This window comes from Lactuca virosa, chromosome 3, assembly GCF_052849685.1.
Source record: "Lactuca virosa cultivar CGN04683 chromosome 3, Lactuca_virosa_CGN04683_v6, whole genome shotgun sequence".
Lineage (NCBI taxonomy): Eukaryota > Viridiplantae > Streptophyta > Magnoliopsida > Asterales > Asteraceae > Lactuca > Lactuca virosa.
This window is the reverse complement of record NC_136428.1, coordinates 53,633,715-53,650,053: the sequence shown is the minus strand read 5'-3', so window position 1 is coordinate 53,650,053 and position 16,339 is coordinate 53,633,715. Positions and strand designations below refer to the sequence as shown.

The following is a 16,339-nucleotide window of genomic DNA, read 5'->3' as shown; positions in this document are numbered from 1 at the left end:
AAGTGGCTAAATAGATAAACCCTAAAAACATTATAGGGCCTATACGTCATTTTCCCTTACATTTTTTGTATGTTATCTTATAAAAACCCTGACTTGGAAACAGCAAGGGCATTAAAATGAATTGATTTTTCTTTGGTTTATTTCTCTTTTTGACCTAGTTGTATCAACATATAGGTGTCCATTCAAATGTTGTGATGAGGGTTCTAAGTTCTATTATGGACGAAAGGTATAAATTTAGAAATAGAATAAAAATAATAATAATAATAAGATTAATTTTTGAAGTTTGAAAATTATGTACAAGTAGAGTGAGTGATTAACTTATTTTTGTGAGAGTGTGATCTGGTCGCTAATGTGTTTTGAGACATGTATCATCCACCTCACAAATACAATACAAATTTCTGCAATCATGTTTTCTTCTGTTATGAAAAAGACACAGGACCTATTATTATTGCAGGAGAAATGAAATGTTATTGATGAAAAACTTGCATTTTGAATTTTAAATAAATAAGAAGAGTGAGCAGAGCATATTATACAGAAATGGCATCATCACCAAGAAAGAAAGAGGTCCTATTACCTATACACATGTGGCTAACTAATTACCAAGTAAATGTTATATCATCACAAAAGGGGAAGGGGAAGGGGAAGGGGTGGGGTAAATTTGTAATAACACAAGCCCAAAAAAAATTGGTACTCTTCTTACTGCTTGAAAGAATGGATTGGAATTGGGTGATGACGTGGAAAATGAATTTTGCAGAAAATGGAATTCAATCGGATGCAGAATCATAGAAGTCGCTTGGGCATGGAGTCATAACCTCGGATTCAAGTGTTTTGACGACCCTGTCCATTGTGGGCCGATCTTCAGGACTCGGACTCACACACTGAATTGCAACCGACAGCAGAGCATCAGATGTCTCCGCCTCCACCCCCTCACACTCTCCATCAATTATCTCTCGCTGCCTATCCTCCGTCACCAAATAATTCAACTGCAATAAAATCAAAAATTAAATCAAATAACAGAAATAAAAAAAACATGTATCTTACCACAAAAGACAAACAATAGATGGATGACATCACATGACATACCCAGCCAACAATATTAAGGCCTTTCTCTATGAAAGAAGCATCCGTGGGCCTCTTTCTACTTACAACCTCAAGCATCAGCACACCAAAACTATAAACATCCGTCTTCTCTGTTGCTCTACCACTTTGCATGTATTCTGCATCAAACAATAATTAAATAACATGTACATATACTTTTTGATTGATGTTGGTTTGTTACCTGGAGCTAAGTATCCAAAAGTTCCTGCAACAATGGTGGTGATGTGAGATTCTTCATCTTCCAGCAGTTTTGCAAGTCCAAAATCAGAAACCCGAGCTTCGGAATTTCCATCAAGCAAAATGTTGCTTGATTTTATATCACGGTGTATAATTCGAGGGGAACAGTCATGATGCAAATAAGCCAGCCCTTTTGCAGCTCCCATGATTATCTTCACCCGTGTCTCCCATGCCAGTTGTTCATCACCATTTTCTGATAACAAATAATTCCTCCCTCAATCTCAATCACAACAACAAAATTATTATAAAACAAAATTATTACCATGGAGAGCTTCATCTAGGCTGCCACCTGCTAAGTAGTCATAGAGCAAGAGTTTTGAAGTTGGAGAATTGCAGTATCCTCTCAAATTCACCAAGTATTTATGTTTGATGCTTCCAAGAATTGCAAGCTCTCTCTCAAAAAAACGATCAAATCCTTCGTTTAATTTTACGATTCTTTTTAAAGCAAAAACGTTTCCATCATCCATTGAAAGCTTGTAGACTGTTCCAAATCCTCCAGCACCAATTATATGCTCATCATTTAAAGCTTCCAGCTTTTTTATTATATCCTTTGATGAATATGGCAAGTCTCCATGAAACATCACAATCGATGCACCTGAACCAATCAATAACAAAAAAAATACTCTTATTAATAATTATAAAGCTCATATTATTCTATTTAAAACTTATTTCAATCTTTACTTACCTCCACTCACATCCTTTGCAATCCCTTTTGCATCATTTTTCCCAAGTTTTTTATAGAGAAAACAACCCCAGAAACACATGAGGGCAACAAGAAGCAATGCACCAACAGTAGCAGAAGCACTAATAAGTAACCTTCCAGAATTCTTTTTCACATTTTGACTCCCTACACAAACAAAATAAATCACTCAAATGTAAAAAGTCAACCAACAACTTTTACAAGGAAGAAAATAAAACCTGTAGGCTGTTGATTTCCAACTTCATCTTTGCATAACTTATTAATTTGCTTCCCACATAAGTCACTGTTTCCAACAAACCTGTAGGTATCCAACCAAAAGTAAGCACCAACTTTGCCTTACAACACATTTTTATTTTCATTTTTTTAGATAATAAAATATGTGATAATTAGGAAATTTAAGTTCAGAACTCACGAGTTACTTCCAAATTGGTCAAAAACACCATCTGTTGGGATTGGCCCAGCTAGAAAATTGGATGAGACATTGCTTCATGGGTAACAAAGAATTAAAGTCAGTAGAAGGTTGGAAAATAATATTTTAAAAAAGATCAAATGGGGAAAAGAAAATAATCATGCTTACAGGTTTAGAAGGTTCCTCAAATTCCCAAGTGATGTGGGAATTCTACCATCAAGAGAGTTACTAGAAATATCCCTGCAACAAGAAGCAAAATGTATATTAGTTATCAGATGATACAATTTCAAATGCACAGCTTTTATAATTGTACTTAAAGTGTTCAAAAGCTACCATAAAAGAGTTAACTTACAATGTTTGAAGGTTCGAAAGGTTTCCCAATCCAGTAGGAATAAATCCACTCAAGTAATTATTCTGCAAAAATCTGTCAAAATAATAACAACAGAAAAAAAAAGGAAGCGATCATCAATATCTCAAAAAACAAGAATATAATCCAATCATATCATATTACAACAACTTGTGCTTACAATCCTTGCAGCTCTGTACAATTTCCCAACTCTGGAGGAATTTCTCCATAAAAATTGTTGTAATGAAGATCTCTACAGCATGTCACATATACAGCATCAGTAGTTGTATTAACTATTAAGCATGCAAAAAGTTGTTAAAAAGAGTTTAAAAATCACATACAAGAATTTCAAGTGATCTAGCTTTCCAATATCTGGTGATATGAGTCCCTTTAACTTGTGATTGGAAACATTCAAAGATATAACTCTCATGGTTTTTTGATCACATATTACCCCTTTCCATCCACATGGATCAGGATCCTCTGGTCTCCATTGACCAAGAACATCATCTGAACTAATAATGCTTGTCCGGAAGTTCACAAGAGCTTCACCTAAACAATTAACACAAAACATTCTAAAATTCTTAAAAGATTGCATCATAGAAAACATACTGATATCAAAATATGATTATGATTTGAAGATGGTCATTTACATCCTTAAAAAAAAACAACAACAAATAAGAAGGAATAAAGTTGACATACCATCTGCAGTGAGACTTTGGCATATGTCCACCAAACAACATAGCAATAGAATGTACAATGGCAATGACCCTTGAAAATCTTTAAGGAGAATTCCCATTGCTGTGCTGATTGAGCATAATAAATAAAATTCCTACAGATCATCTGATACACAAGGCATCAAAAAATCTCCCTTGGAAACACATTTGCTGATTAACGTGACCATCTAGCAGCTGCAGGATGTACAAGTTTCCATTTAAGAGAATAATTCAATAACACGAAAAGAAAATATATAAATTTATCACAAGAATTATTTGCATTAAGTAACAACCATTATTGCATCATATGCATCTTTTGTGAATTAGGACAAGTGATTCGTGAAAGATTTAAAAATTAATAATTTGTTGATTTGATTGCTCTGAGATGAAAGTATAACCTGGCAGCAGAAGACAACTTTCTATTTAGGCTGAAGACCAGAAGTTCATCGACTATTATTATTAGAAACCTGAGAAAGAGAGAGATAAGGAAAATATCTACATCAGCACCACCCAAGAAATAAGATTTATAAAATGGATAAGAGAGTGAATAAAGAAACAAAGAAAAAGCATCAATTAAGGGTACCACATTTCCTTTTGTGAAAATCAGGCTTAAGCATTTCCAATACAATATACCACAGCTTCCAGGTAGGTGCAAAATGATGAAATAATTAAAGATAAAACATTTTAAGAAAACCCCGCAGAGTGCACATAGCTTATGACTAGAGTTATCAGAAGAATAACATGTATGCACCTGCAACATAAGCAAGTGATCCATATTATCCTAGAAGGTAACTTGGTCAAAATAAAGTAGAAATGTTATGCAGCAAGATTATGCTTATCAGAGTAAACCAAGAACATCGTGAACAATCATTACAACAGAATTTTGGAATGTCTAAGCTAACAATAATCTACGAGGATAAAAGGAAGTCACGAGCTTAAAACCCTCTGCAATTTATGAATATGAATGTATGTTACAGTTTACACATGTTGAGGATTTGAGGATTTTACATATACAGATGAAGATGATAATACCATTGAAGTGGCTTCTAATCTCTCCTCTTTCTGGTGTACAAATTCTGCAGCAGTATGGCCGAAATGTCCTCCTTCCCTGCCCATGAATAAGTACAATGTTCAGATAGCTACCCAACACCTAACATGGTACTGATATAGTCCTCAATCACAACGATACGTTTAGGAAATAATAGTTACATGCCCCTTATTCTAATCATTACTATCACCCCTTTGGTATTAAACCCATATGCAAAAACCCCTAAATGACAGTGTAATCTATAAAGACATTCAAACGTTATCCACTATTAGCAAATCAGAAATCATCATTGTGGCTAGACACAATCAGAAGGCTAGTAAGGCAGCTATAACTGGAGCTACTTTTGCTTCATTCAAGTAAATTACATGTATCGCTACTGAAATTAAGCCGATAAAAAACAAATTTAATCAGTATAGAACTGATAGTCACCGTGTTTTGGATCTGCAATTGAGGAGTTGAGCAAGTAGAAGCCGGAAGTTTGAGCTGTAAAGTAGAGAAACCCCTAATAGAAAAAGGAGTGTGTGTGTGTGATCATGAAGGGGAGAGAGAAGATGCTCTAGACATAAATATGGGGCAGGGCATCAGCGTCACCAATTAGCACAGAGTGGCGTCGCACGTGGGAGAACGATTGTTCATACGTGCGACCGACGCTCGCTTCATATAAGTTGGACTGTTGGACCATAACCCGTGTCATGTTTTTTTCTTTTTCAAAATATCTCCTCCAACTTTGACCGAACAAAAACATGATATTAGAATTTTTAGTAAATTACTATTTTGGTCCGTGAGGTATATATTGTTGTGTAGGTTAGATTCTAGGTTTATAAAATTTGACGGACTACCACGGGAATTTTCTGATCATTGTCCGCTCCTGTTAAGCACTGCGGTGGTGGATTTCGGTCCATCTCCTTTTAGATTTTTCAACAGGTGGCTTAATGATACTAGTTTGGTGGAGGTTGTTAACATCGTGAATGGATCTTTTCTTTTCACGGGTCCTCCCGACAAACTCCTATCTTGTAAGCTTAGGCGGATCAAGAATATGATCAAGGATTGGAATGCCAAAAAGAGAGAATTGGAATTAGGTGAGCTGATTAAACTGAGATAATGGATCGATGCCCTTGATCTTATTGCAGAATCCAGGGGCCTTTCTAGTGTGAAACTTGAGAATCGGCTGGAATGGAAAAAGAAATTACTAGAGCTTGAGCAAAACAGGTGCCTTGATCTCAAACAAAAAGCTAGGATCAAGTGGGCATTGGATTGCGAGGAAAACTCCCAATTTTTTCATGGGATTATTGATTCCAATCAATCAAATAACCGTCTTCATGGCCTTTCCATTAATGGGATATGGACAACTGATCCTGCTGCTATAAAAAATGAGGTGTTTTCTTTTTTTAATGATAAGTTCTCCGAACCCTTCATATCTAGACCAAAGCTCTCCTGTAATTTTTATCGCACTCTCTCGGATTCTGATGCAGCTCATCTAACAGCCCCTTTCATATCCTCTGAAATCAAAGCAGCTGTTTGGGCTTGTGGTAATGAGCGAGCCCCCGGGCCCGATGGCTTCTCTTTCAAGTTCATTAAATTCTTTTGGGGCTCTCTTGAAGCTGACTTCGTGAATATCTTTAACCAGATTCACACAGGTGGTACTCTCAACGTGGGGTGCAACTCCTCGTTTATTTCCCTAGTTCCAAAGACCAAGGATCCGATTTCTCTATCGGATTATCGCATGATTAACCTAATTGGATGCATTTATAAGGTGATTGCAAAAGTCTTCGCCAATCGCCTCAGGACTATTATTGGCTCGGTTGTGGGAGAGGTTCAGTCTGCATTCATTGCGGGACGCAACATTTTAGACGGGCCTCTTATGATCAATGAGGTCATCTCTTGGTTAAAAAGATCTAAAAGACAGGCACTTCTATTTAAGGTGGATTTTAATAAGGCTTTCGACTCCTTGAGTTGGTCTTTCCTGGAGTTGATCATGGAACAATTGGGTTTTCCTCAGCTTTGGCGCACACGGATCATGGGTTGCCTCTCTTCATCTCGCACCTTGGTTCTGGTAAACGGTTCCCCAACTGTTGAATTTTCAGTCTCCAAGGGCGTTAGGCAAGGGGACTCCCTGGCCCCGTTTCTCTTCATGGTTGCAATGGAGGCTCTGAATGCGGTTATGACAAAAACATGTGATCTAAGTGTTTTTTCAGAGATTAACCTCCCTCATGATGGCCCGCGTCTCTCGCATCTCTCCTATGTTGACGACGCTCTTTTATTCGGAGAATGGTCACAAGCTAATCTCCTCAATCTTGCGAGAATTCTAAGGTGCTTCAACTTAGCCTCTGGTCTTAAGGTAAATTTTTCAAAAAGTCGAGTCTTTGGTATTGGTGTTAACTCAAGCACTGTGGAACTTTCACTCACTTCCTTCACTGCCAGCCTTCTGTTCTTCCATTCACTTACTTAGGTTTATCGGTTGGGTCCAATATGTCATTGGTTCGGAATTGGCAGCCCGTCCTCGACAAATTCTGTGACAAGTTGTCAAATTGGAAGGCAAAAACACTTTCTTTTGGCGGACGAATTACTCTACTTAATTTGGTCTTAGGGAGTCTACCCCTTTTTTACTTCTCGCTCTTTAAAGCTCCTTTGAAGATTATAGATGACCTCGATAGAATCCGTAGAAAATTTATTTGGGGTGGGTGTGACTCTAGAAACAAAATCTGTTGGGTTAGCTGGGATAAAGTTCTAACGCCTAAAAGATTTGGTGGCTTGGGTGTGATAAATTTGAGAGCCTCAAACTTGGCTCTATTGGCCAAATGGATTTGGAGGCTTAAAGTGGAATCGTCTGCCCAATGGTCCAATCTGATCAAGTCTCTGCACTCCCTACATAGATCTTGGAAAATGTTCCATGTTCGGCTAGGTGTTTCCGGGGTTTGGAAAAATATTGTTGGCACTATTTCTGATTTCGGTTCTCAAAATATTACGCTTCAAGACATGTTCAAAAGAGTAATAGGGATTGGGAACTCTTTTTCTTTCTGGTTCGACAATTGGGCTGGGAATTCTGATCTTAGATCTAAATACCCTTCTCTTTTTGCTCTTGAATCCTTTTAAAATTTGTTCCATTGCAGATAGATGTCAGAAAATGGACGGTTCGTTGGTTGTCTCATGGAATTGGCGGAGTCCTCCTAGCTCCATCACAGAACTGTTGGAACTTGATAGTTGTTTGAACGACCTCTCATTGGTTTCTATCGGTACCTCATATGATAAATGGAGTTGGCGTGGTTGCAGTTCTGGGGTTTTCTCTGTGAGCTCTTTACGTGGAGCTTGGGAGTCAAAAGTCTATCCCCCACTTGAGTATAAACACTTTTGGAATAATCTGGTATCTATTAAAATCAACTTTTTTGCCTGGCGAGCTGTACTGAATAGGTTACCTGTGAAAACTGATCTCATAAAAAGAGGAGTTGTTTTGAACTCTGGTACATGTGATCTATGTGGTGCAGGTGTTGAATATGTTATACATCTTCCCTGGGAATGTTGTTGGGTTCGAGATGTCTGGAGTATGGTTCAATACTGGTGCGAGCTTGATCTCTCTGATATTAATTCTGTTGAACATCTCCTCTCTGCCTCCCACTCCTTTGCCAAATCGCCTTCTCAAATAAAGATGACTCACGCGATCATTTTTTCTGCTCTTTGGTCTTTGTGGAAAGCCAGAAACGACTGCTCCTTTAACAATATTACTCCATCTCAGGCCCATATTTTTGAAGATATTAAGGCGAACTCTTTTCATGTGGATAAAAAACAGGAGAGGGGTACCTCCTTAAATTGGTCTTCTTGGTGCATTTTCCCTTTGATGTAATTCTTGTACTTTTGTCTTTTCTACTGTTCTACTTTGCCCTAGCTGCTTGCTAGCGGTTTAATAAAAATTTCGCCGTTCAAAAAAATAAAATAAAATTTGACACTTCTTATGGTCGGGAAATCTTTCAGTTTTGGTCCCCATCAGTATCACATTTCTCGTCGATGTTATTTCGTTAAGTACGTATGAAATAACTAAAGTGACCATATTTTTGCATTTTTCTGATTTTGTCTTTTCTGTTTCTTAAAACTAGTATTATTACTAAATTATATAATCTCTGTATCACCACCATAACCACATTATACCATTATTGTTGTTACCGCTCCACCAATATCGTTGTCGGACTCACCACACCAAACACCATTGTCACCACCACCAATCACCACTATCACCATCGCCAATCACCACCATCACCATCATCCACCAACCACTAGCACCGCTAATACTATCACCTGCACCAAATTTAAATCACAAACCAAAAATTAGAATCAAATCAAAATCTTATCATATAATCAAATAAAAATAATGAATGGAAATGAAACCACTAATTAAATTAAAAAATAAGAGATTATAGTTGCAGGGGAAGAAAGAAAGGGAAATCAAAGAAGATCCAACCTCTTCTTTCACTTGGGCCCTATATAAAGATACTAACCCCAGGGTTCATCATTTCACAACCTCCATCTCCTCATAAAACAAACCCTATCCCCTGAGAGTGTTCATGATTGAGTTTGGACCCTTAGAATATATAAAGCTTCCACATTTATGATTTTTAGTTCATAAATCTTGTTGATATGTCCCTTTTGGTTCCTTTTGATGGACGTTCTTGGAGTTTGAGCAACTCGAGAACCCTATAAAGTGTATTAAGATGATTTTTGGACTTAATATGACAGAAAAGAGGGTGTGACAACCGTCAAATTCTGGTCAAGTCAAAGTCAATTAAAGTCAACAAGTCAAACCGGTCAACTCTACTAACTCTTGTATACTAGGGTTCACTTTATGTAATTACTGTACAACTCACTATTTTAATAAGAAATCATCACTTGAAAAGTTTGTATTTTTAGATTTCTTGAACCCTAATCGGGGTAAGTGAGGTAGTAAAGCGATAAAACACTATTACATACCCTTCGGGGGTGTGTAAGACCCTTAAACATGGCTAAACGAGGTTTGCGGACCTTGCGTTTCAAAGCCAAACACTCAAATCTCTCTAAGTATGTGAAATCTCTCCCAAATCTCTCTAAGTATGTGAAATCTCTCCCAAATCTCTCTAAGTATGTGAAATCTCTCCCAAATCTCTCTAAGTATACAAAATCTCTCCAAGTATGTCAAATCTCTCCCAAATCTCTCCAAGTATGTCAAATATCTCCCAAATCTCTCTAAGTATGTGAAATCTCTCTCAAATCTCTCTAAGTATGTGAAATCTCTCCCAAATCTCTCTAAGTATGAGAAATCTCTCCAAGAATGTGAAATCTCTCCCAAATCTCTCCAAGTATGTGAAATCTCTCCCAAATCTCTCTCTGTATGAGAAATCTCTCTAAGTATGCGAAATCTCTCCCAAATCTCTCTCTGTATGAGAAATCTCTCCAAGAGTGTAAAATCTCTCCCAAATCTCTCTCAAAATCCCTCTCAACTTCTTCGTATCACTCGGGGCATCCCGACCCTTAATTTAGTCGAAAACCGCTCGAAACCGGAAGTCTACCCGAAAAACAGCCTTAAGGAGCCGAACCTCCCTTAAGGAACCAAAACCTTGTCAGAAGCGAAGCTGTTGGAAGCACCTTGAGGACCGAACTTGGCATCAGAACCGAAACCCTCTCAGCCGAAATGGACCGAGGATTCGGTCTATTTCGGTTCCCTGGTTATGTCGGACCGAGACCTGACCTTCGGCCCTTCCCCTCGCACCTTCGGTCCGAGAAGCGACTCTTCACAGCCGAACCTTACTCTCGGTTCCTCATCCACTTTCGGTTCTATGAGCTGGAACCGAACCTCCGGCCCTGAATTTCGAAAATTGGCAATTTTTGCCCAGTTTTCAATATTTTTAGCGTTTTGAGCCCGTTTTTCGAGATTTTAACACGGGATTTTCACCCAAACTCGTATTTTAACATAATAAACCCTAAATATTCATATTTAATTATGTTTTTAGGAAAATCCTTACTTAAGAATAAAAATCTAATGGGTAAGGCTTAGAGGTGGAGTGTTGACTTTGCTTTAGTGTATGACACAAGTAACCACCCCATGCCCACTCCATGAACCACCCTTGTCCTTCCACCATACCTAGTCATTCCATAGTACTTTTCCCACCATTTTCAGCCACACACTTGGTCAAGAGCTGGAAAGCCCTCCCCTCTCCTCACATTTCCCTCATTCCCCTCATTTTCCACCAAAGAACAAACTTCATTCTCTCTCACTTTCTCTCTCTAAATTTCGAGATTCAAGGCTATTCTCCAGACTTTTCTTTTACTTTTGGTAAGTATTATCATCCTCCATATGATTATTTCACTCCTTTCTACTCCAATCATAGGTTGTTTACACAAACTTCATCATATTTGTGTTAGTTCTTCGAATCTTCAAGCAACCTTCTAAGTGTTCTTGAGTTGAACACTACCTTTCTTCAACATCCACCCACTGAAATCACACAAGGTGAGTTCATACCCCTATCTTTTCATGTTTTTCTTAAGTTTTAATGGGGGGGGGGGATACAAGTTAAAACACCAAGAACACAACTAAACTCATTCAACAGCTTTCATCAGAAAAGTTTAACTCCATTCACGGACTTTTTTGGTCAACTTAAACATTTTAGTTTTCAAAACTGTATTAGATGCAAATAGTTCAGGTTTATACCTTTAAAATGACTACCTGCACACGTTCATACGACTTTTCTACTAATTATGGTGATTTTTACAAAACTGCCTATCACTGTAGCTATGAATTCGGACCAGTCAGTGAATATGAACGTTTTCACACCGTTTAGGAACTTCTAAAAATCATAATAAAAATTATGAACAAACTAGACACATTTTCTAAACTCTCAGAGTTTACGGATCTAGTTTTCGGTTTCGTATGAATTTTCTGTGATTTTCTAAATCAGTGCAAAAATGGTAAAAACGAATTTACAGTTTACAACTTTCATAACACTTGTAACATGTTGAGCAAAGTGTTAAACCTTGATGACTTCATATTTTGCATGTGTTTTCTGTTATGATAAAATTATATAACAAAAAAATAGACATTAATTTGTAAGAATCCTTATTATTACAAAATGAGGCATAATAAACCTAGTTATGTTTTTGCTATAAATCTACATCACAGAAAAATGTTCTTTTACATTACAAACACTTATGATAAACTATGGTTAGTATAGTTTATGTTTCATACACATTACAAACAATTATGTTAAACTATAATAGGTATAGTTTATGTTTCATTAACCGGTCAAACTCATTACCAAGGGGTTTTCAGTTCAGTTCACGTAAATCTGTTAATGAATAAATTTGTGAGACATTCGCTTCGTGTTACCTTCATAGTAACAAAGTCAAAAGTCCTGTAAATTGTAACCAGAGTCTCTTGTATGGAGAGCGTGATAGTTGTGTATAGATCTATATTGGGTCTGACAAACCCGCACCTGAGCTGCATGCAACAGCTAGACCGGCAGGTCTGAGGTGACAAGTATCATTTAACTTGCGACGCCTGAAGAACGTCGTATTATGAGGTCGTCTGAGTCTTAGTATGGTTATAATAACTCACATGGGGTGTTAACAAAACATAAGATTTACGAGTTTTACTTCTAAATTAAACGAGTTTATGTCGATTTAAACCTGCATGAATTACTTTAAGTATGGAAAAATACTTGTACATTTCGGTCGTGACTTTTAAGACTACATGACTTTTATAAGGAAAATATTGGATTTTTTGGAATCATACTCTATCGTTTTTACAAGGAAAACGACTTTTTACTCAAACAAAACTCTTATGAACTCACCAACTTAATTGTTGACACTTTTTCAAAACTACTTGTATTCTCAGGAAATCAGTAAACATGTAATTGGCCGCTTTTGGAGGATGGAACGCTAAGGCGTCAAACATTGTATTTTTGTCAACATAATGTAATTGATTCAGAAACATGTAAACATATACTATGATATAACTTTTTCAATTATATTTATGTTGGTTGTCTATACTTTGAGCATTATTATGTTCGTTGTTGTGATACTATACATGAAGTCCTCCACCCCCGGACGTTTCCGCCATCCTAGGTTTGGGGGTGTGACAGAGGGCATGCATGGGCTCCCATTGATCTATACACAAGTTCTTAGCCATTTTGGATCATTTATGCGTTAGGGTTTGAGTTTGAATGTGATTAGGCATAGATCTTGATAAAGTTGGAAACTTTATCCATCAAGTCCATTGTGAGATTCAAATATGAAAGTATAAGCCCTAATTTGAAGGGATTAATTGCTTAGTAAGAAAAAGGCTTATGCCTTGAAAATCATGACGCGACCAAGGAAGGGTCGCAACGCGAGTTTAGGAAGAAAATCACAATTTTTTGGTTGCCATGTGATCGCGAAGCAACTAGTATTTGGGTCGCAACGTGTTAACCTTTGATCGTTGACCATTGACTTTTGGTTAAACTTTGAGGATTTGAATTGTGGACCGAGGTTTGACCTCTATTTGACTTAGGTGGTGTGTGTATTTGATTCATTTTGCGGGTTCATGTGAGTGCGTGATTTCATATCTTCGTATTAATGTGAATTTTCTCACTATATTACTTATGTCATTATTGGATTTAGTGTATGTAGAATGCTTGTGTAATGTTATGATGTGATCGTATGCTTAGTTAGACTAGTTAAGTATTGTCTGTTTGTTTACATGCTTAGTATGGGATGATGTTTGATATCGGTGTTGTGTTATGAGCCTATAGGTCCGTTTGGAATATGGAGATACCGGTGCTATGTTGTAACCTATATGTTTGTTTGGATGATGATGATATCGATGTTGTGTTGTGAGCCTTCAGGTCCGTGTGGATGATGTCAATAACGGTGTTGCTTCGTGAGCCTACAGATCCATTTGGATGATGGCGATACCGGTGTTGTGTCGCGAGCCTACACGTCCGTTTGGATGATGGCAATACCGGTGTTGTGCTGTGAGCCTACAGGTATGAGGGATGATGACAAAAGCCCACATGCCCAAGGTATGTGGTATTTTAGGGAACCCAATAAGTTTTGTGCTTACATTTTAAAGTTAAATGTTTTTCAGATAGTTCTATTATCGGAGGAAATGGCTCAACTTGATTGCACTGCACGCACATCATTATTGATTATGATTTAGAATTTCGTTGGTTTGACATGATTATGATACATTCTTTTTTATGGCATGGTTTTATGATGTTAAGCACTTTAGTAATTCTATCTTTTTTATGGAAAATGAATATTTTACTTATATTCAAAACGAAAATTTTGTTTGAAATTTTGGGACGTTACAAAGTTGACATGAGCGGGCGAGATAGACGTTACGAATGTGAAAGGCAATGGAGGCATCGGTGGTTGCGTCGCCGTATATGGATACGATCTTCTTCATAAATGATTTCTCGAGTGGGTGTCAGATTTGACAGGAGCAAGAGAGACGAGTGAGACTGGAGTGAGAGAGATAGATGCGGCATAGGCGAAGGCAGTAATGTCAATGGAGATGGAAACGACGACATAGTGGAGGTTGATGAGGGAGAGAGGTGAGTGATGCAATGTTTGGGCCTTGGGTTTAAGGATTTATATGAGTTTCCTGTGAATTTATTGAAATGGTCCTCGTGGTTTTAGGTTTTGTCAATTTTAGTTTGAGGGCAATCTTGTCATTTTAAAGGAAATAACAAGACTAACGGTAACTGTCTCAAGAATCAAAACTAAAGGATTTACCAACCATAAAGATCATGTCTCAAGGATCAAAACTAAAGGATTTACCAACCATAAAGATCAGTGGACAGTGGTATCAAATTTCTAAAACAAGAATCAAACCTATAAAAAGATGTATACTATAGAGACCAAAACTATAATTTACTCTAGAATTTATTGTTACACATATTTTAATCAAAATTGAGATTTTTATTCCGTTCAAAACTAGCAGGTGATAACTATCAAATACAATTATGATAATTATTTTAACCTTACATGTTTAACGTGAATTTCTTTTTTCAAAAACTGTGAAAATTAAATATAAGCCATTCTAGCGATTCTACTTTTCTCATGTCAAAAAGGAAATGATAACTATTTGCTACGCTTAATTTATAATTTTTTATACATAAAACATTTCATTGTTTTGAATTTGCCCCATTTAAATGTTTATCTGGATCTATCCTTCAATTGCAAGTAAGGGATCGTATTATTCATATATAAAGTAAAAAGAACATATGATATAACACAATTTACAATGAATACAATGTCTACGTTTTACCTTGAAAAATATCCCCATGCAATACAAAACACAGCACCTTTTTGTTTTGAGTTGCGATAAATATACAATATTTCTGTTAAGTCCTTTAGTGAAATTACCTATTGGCCCATCATTATTTATTACGGATACTTGGCTAGTGATTTTTTGTTTAGCTCTTAATGAGTTGAATAAGAGCCAACGTCAGTATTTGATTGTACATATATAAAGAGTATTTCTAGAAAGAAAAAAAAAATTATGTATGTTATCCAATGAGTGAATGAGCAACACCTCTTAATCACTAAGCCCTCAACATTTGCCTTTTTATTACGCGCATGCTAATTGCGTGAGAGTTCAAAACCAGATATTAGACTTAATTTTTAGACCCACGAATCTATGATACTGTGTTTTCTATGCAACCTAATCGCATTTGGTTATATATCTACTTAATACATATAGACATTTGCATCTTTATTAGACGATAAGTCAACAAATTTGAACAAACTTATTCAGTTTAGACTCAATGCCTATAAAAAAGAAGTTAGATAAGTGCCTTTATTAGAGGATGTTTAGGATTGTGCTTTGCAACGATTTATTGATTTTTTTTTCTTTTATCACCGTTATAAGTTAAAATAAATATTAAATGTTCGTCATTACTTAATGATTTTTTTTAAACTTCTTTTTACTCCCACTGAGATTGTAGGGATGCTTGTGACAATGTCATCTCAATTATCAGCCATCATCAATTTTGCCACACTACAAACACAACATACCATTTAGATGTGTGGGTAAAAAAATGACATTCAATATGGTCAAAATATAGGTGGAAGTTCAACTTGTCCTCTCTCCCAAACAACCCATTGTCGTGGGCTCTCTCTCACTTTGGCATGCCACCATTGTGGGCCGGTGTTTGCCGAGCATGCCATGGTGGAACCGAGCATAAAGTCGACGAACTTCTCCGAGTTTAATAGCTTGTTTTTCAAAAGTCAATTCTATTTACACATGTCTCACCTAATAACCACAATTTCTGAAAATATCAACATATGACCATGATTATCAAAAAAATATCTGATTAACCCAAAATCTAGAAAAAATAACTGAACACCACATCTATGACATGCGTTTGACGAAACCAGTCGGTAGCTGGAACCGAAGCTTTTATATGTGTAGAAATGCTCGATAAACTACGTGGAAGTTGTAGAAGTGTAAAAAATTACATAAAAATCAAAAGTTAAAAGCTCCGAAAATTTACTTAAAATAATTTTTGAATTAATAGTTCTTTTGTTAAAATAAAAGTTAAAAATTTATATTGTCGAACCACATGTTTTTTCTTTAATTCGAGTTTTTTAAAAGCTCCTAATTCTTTTTTTAAAATAACATTATCCCTTAATTTTAATAAACAAACCATAATTTAACTCTGGTGCTTGGGTTGGCCGACAGTTATTTTGCTCTAGTCGCCCAAAGCCCAAAAAACGCTAGCGGCCCACCCAAACCCTAGCATCGCACAGGACAGGACACATAATAATATCTCCGTCTCGACTCTCA

General features: G+C 36.6%; 1 protein-coding gene across 3 annotated transcripts; it reads right to left on the bottom strand.

Annotated features, from left to right (window-relative positions):
• Window positions 1-467: 467 nt before the first annotated feature.
• LOC145165704 (LRR receptor-like serine/threonine-protein kinase FEI 1) lies at window positions 468-5,130 on the bottom strand. 3 transcript variants are annotated; one of them, XM_079084512.1, is made up of 15 exons: window positions 4,981-5,130; window positions 4,512-4,611; window positions 3,902-3,970; window positions 3,490-3,698; window positions 3,132-3,339; window positions 2,972-3,043; window positions 2,797-2,868; window positions 2,613-2,684; window positions 2,448-2,519; window positions 2,254-2,333; window positions 2,021-2,182; window positions 1,598-1,930; window positions 1,280-1,528; window positions 1,042-1,217; window positions 468-983 (listed from the first exon to the last, which is right to left on the bottom strand). In XM_079084512.1, the coding sequence occupies exons 4-15, from the start codon at window positions 3,584-3,586 to the stop codon at window positions 765-767; spliced, it is 1,812 nt and encodes a 603-aa protein (XP_078940638.1). In that variant the 5' UTR covers window positions 3,587-3,698; window positions 3,902-3,970; window positions 4,512-4,611; window positions 4,981-5,130; the 3' UTR covers window positions 468-764. The 3 variants fall into 3 exon arrangements, with proteins under 3 accessions (XP_078940638.1, XP_078940637.1, XP_078940639.1); XM_079084511.1 differs by having other exon boundaries at window positions 4,536-4,611; XM_079084513.1 differs by having other exon boundaries at window positions 1,084-1,217; window positions 4,536-4,611.
• Window positions 5,131-16,339: the final 11,209 nt, after the last annotated feature.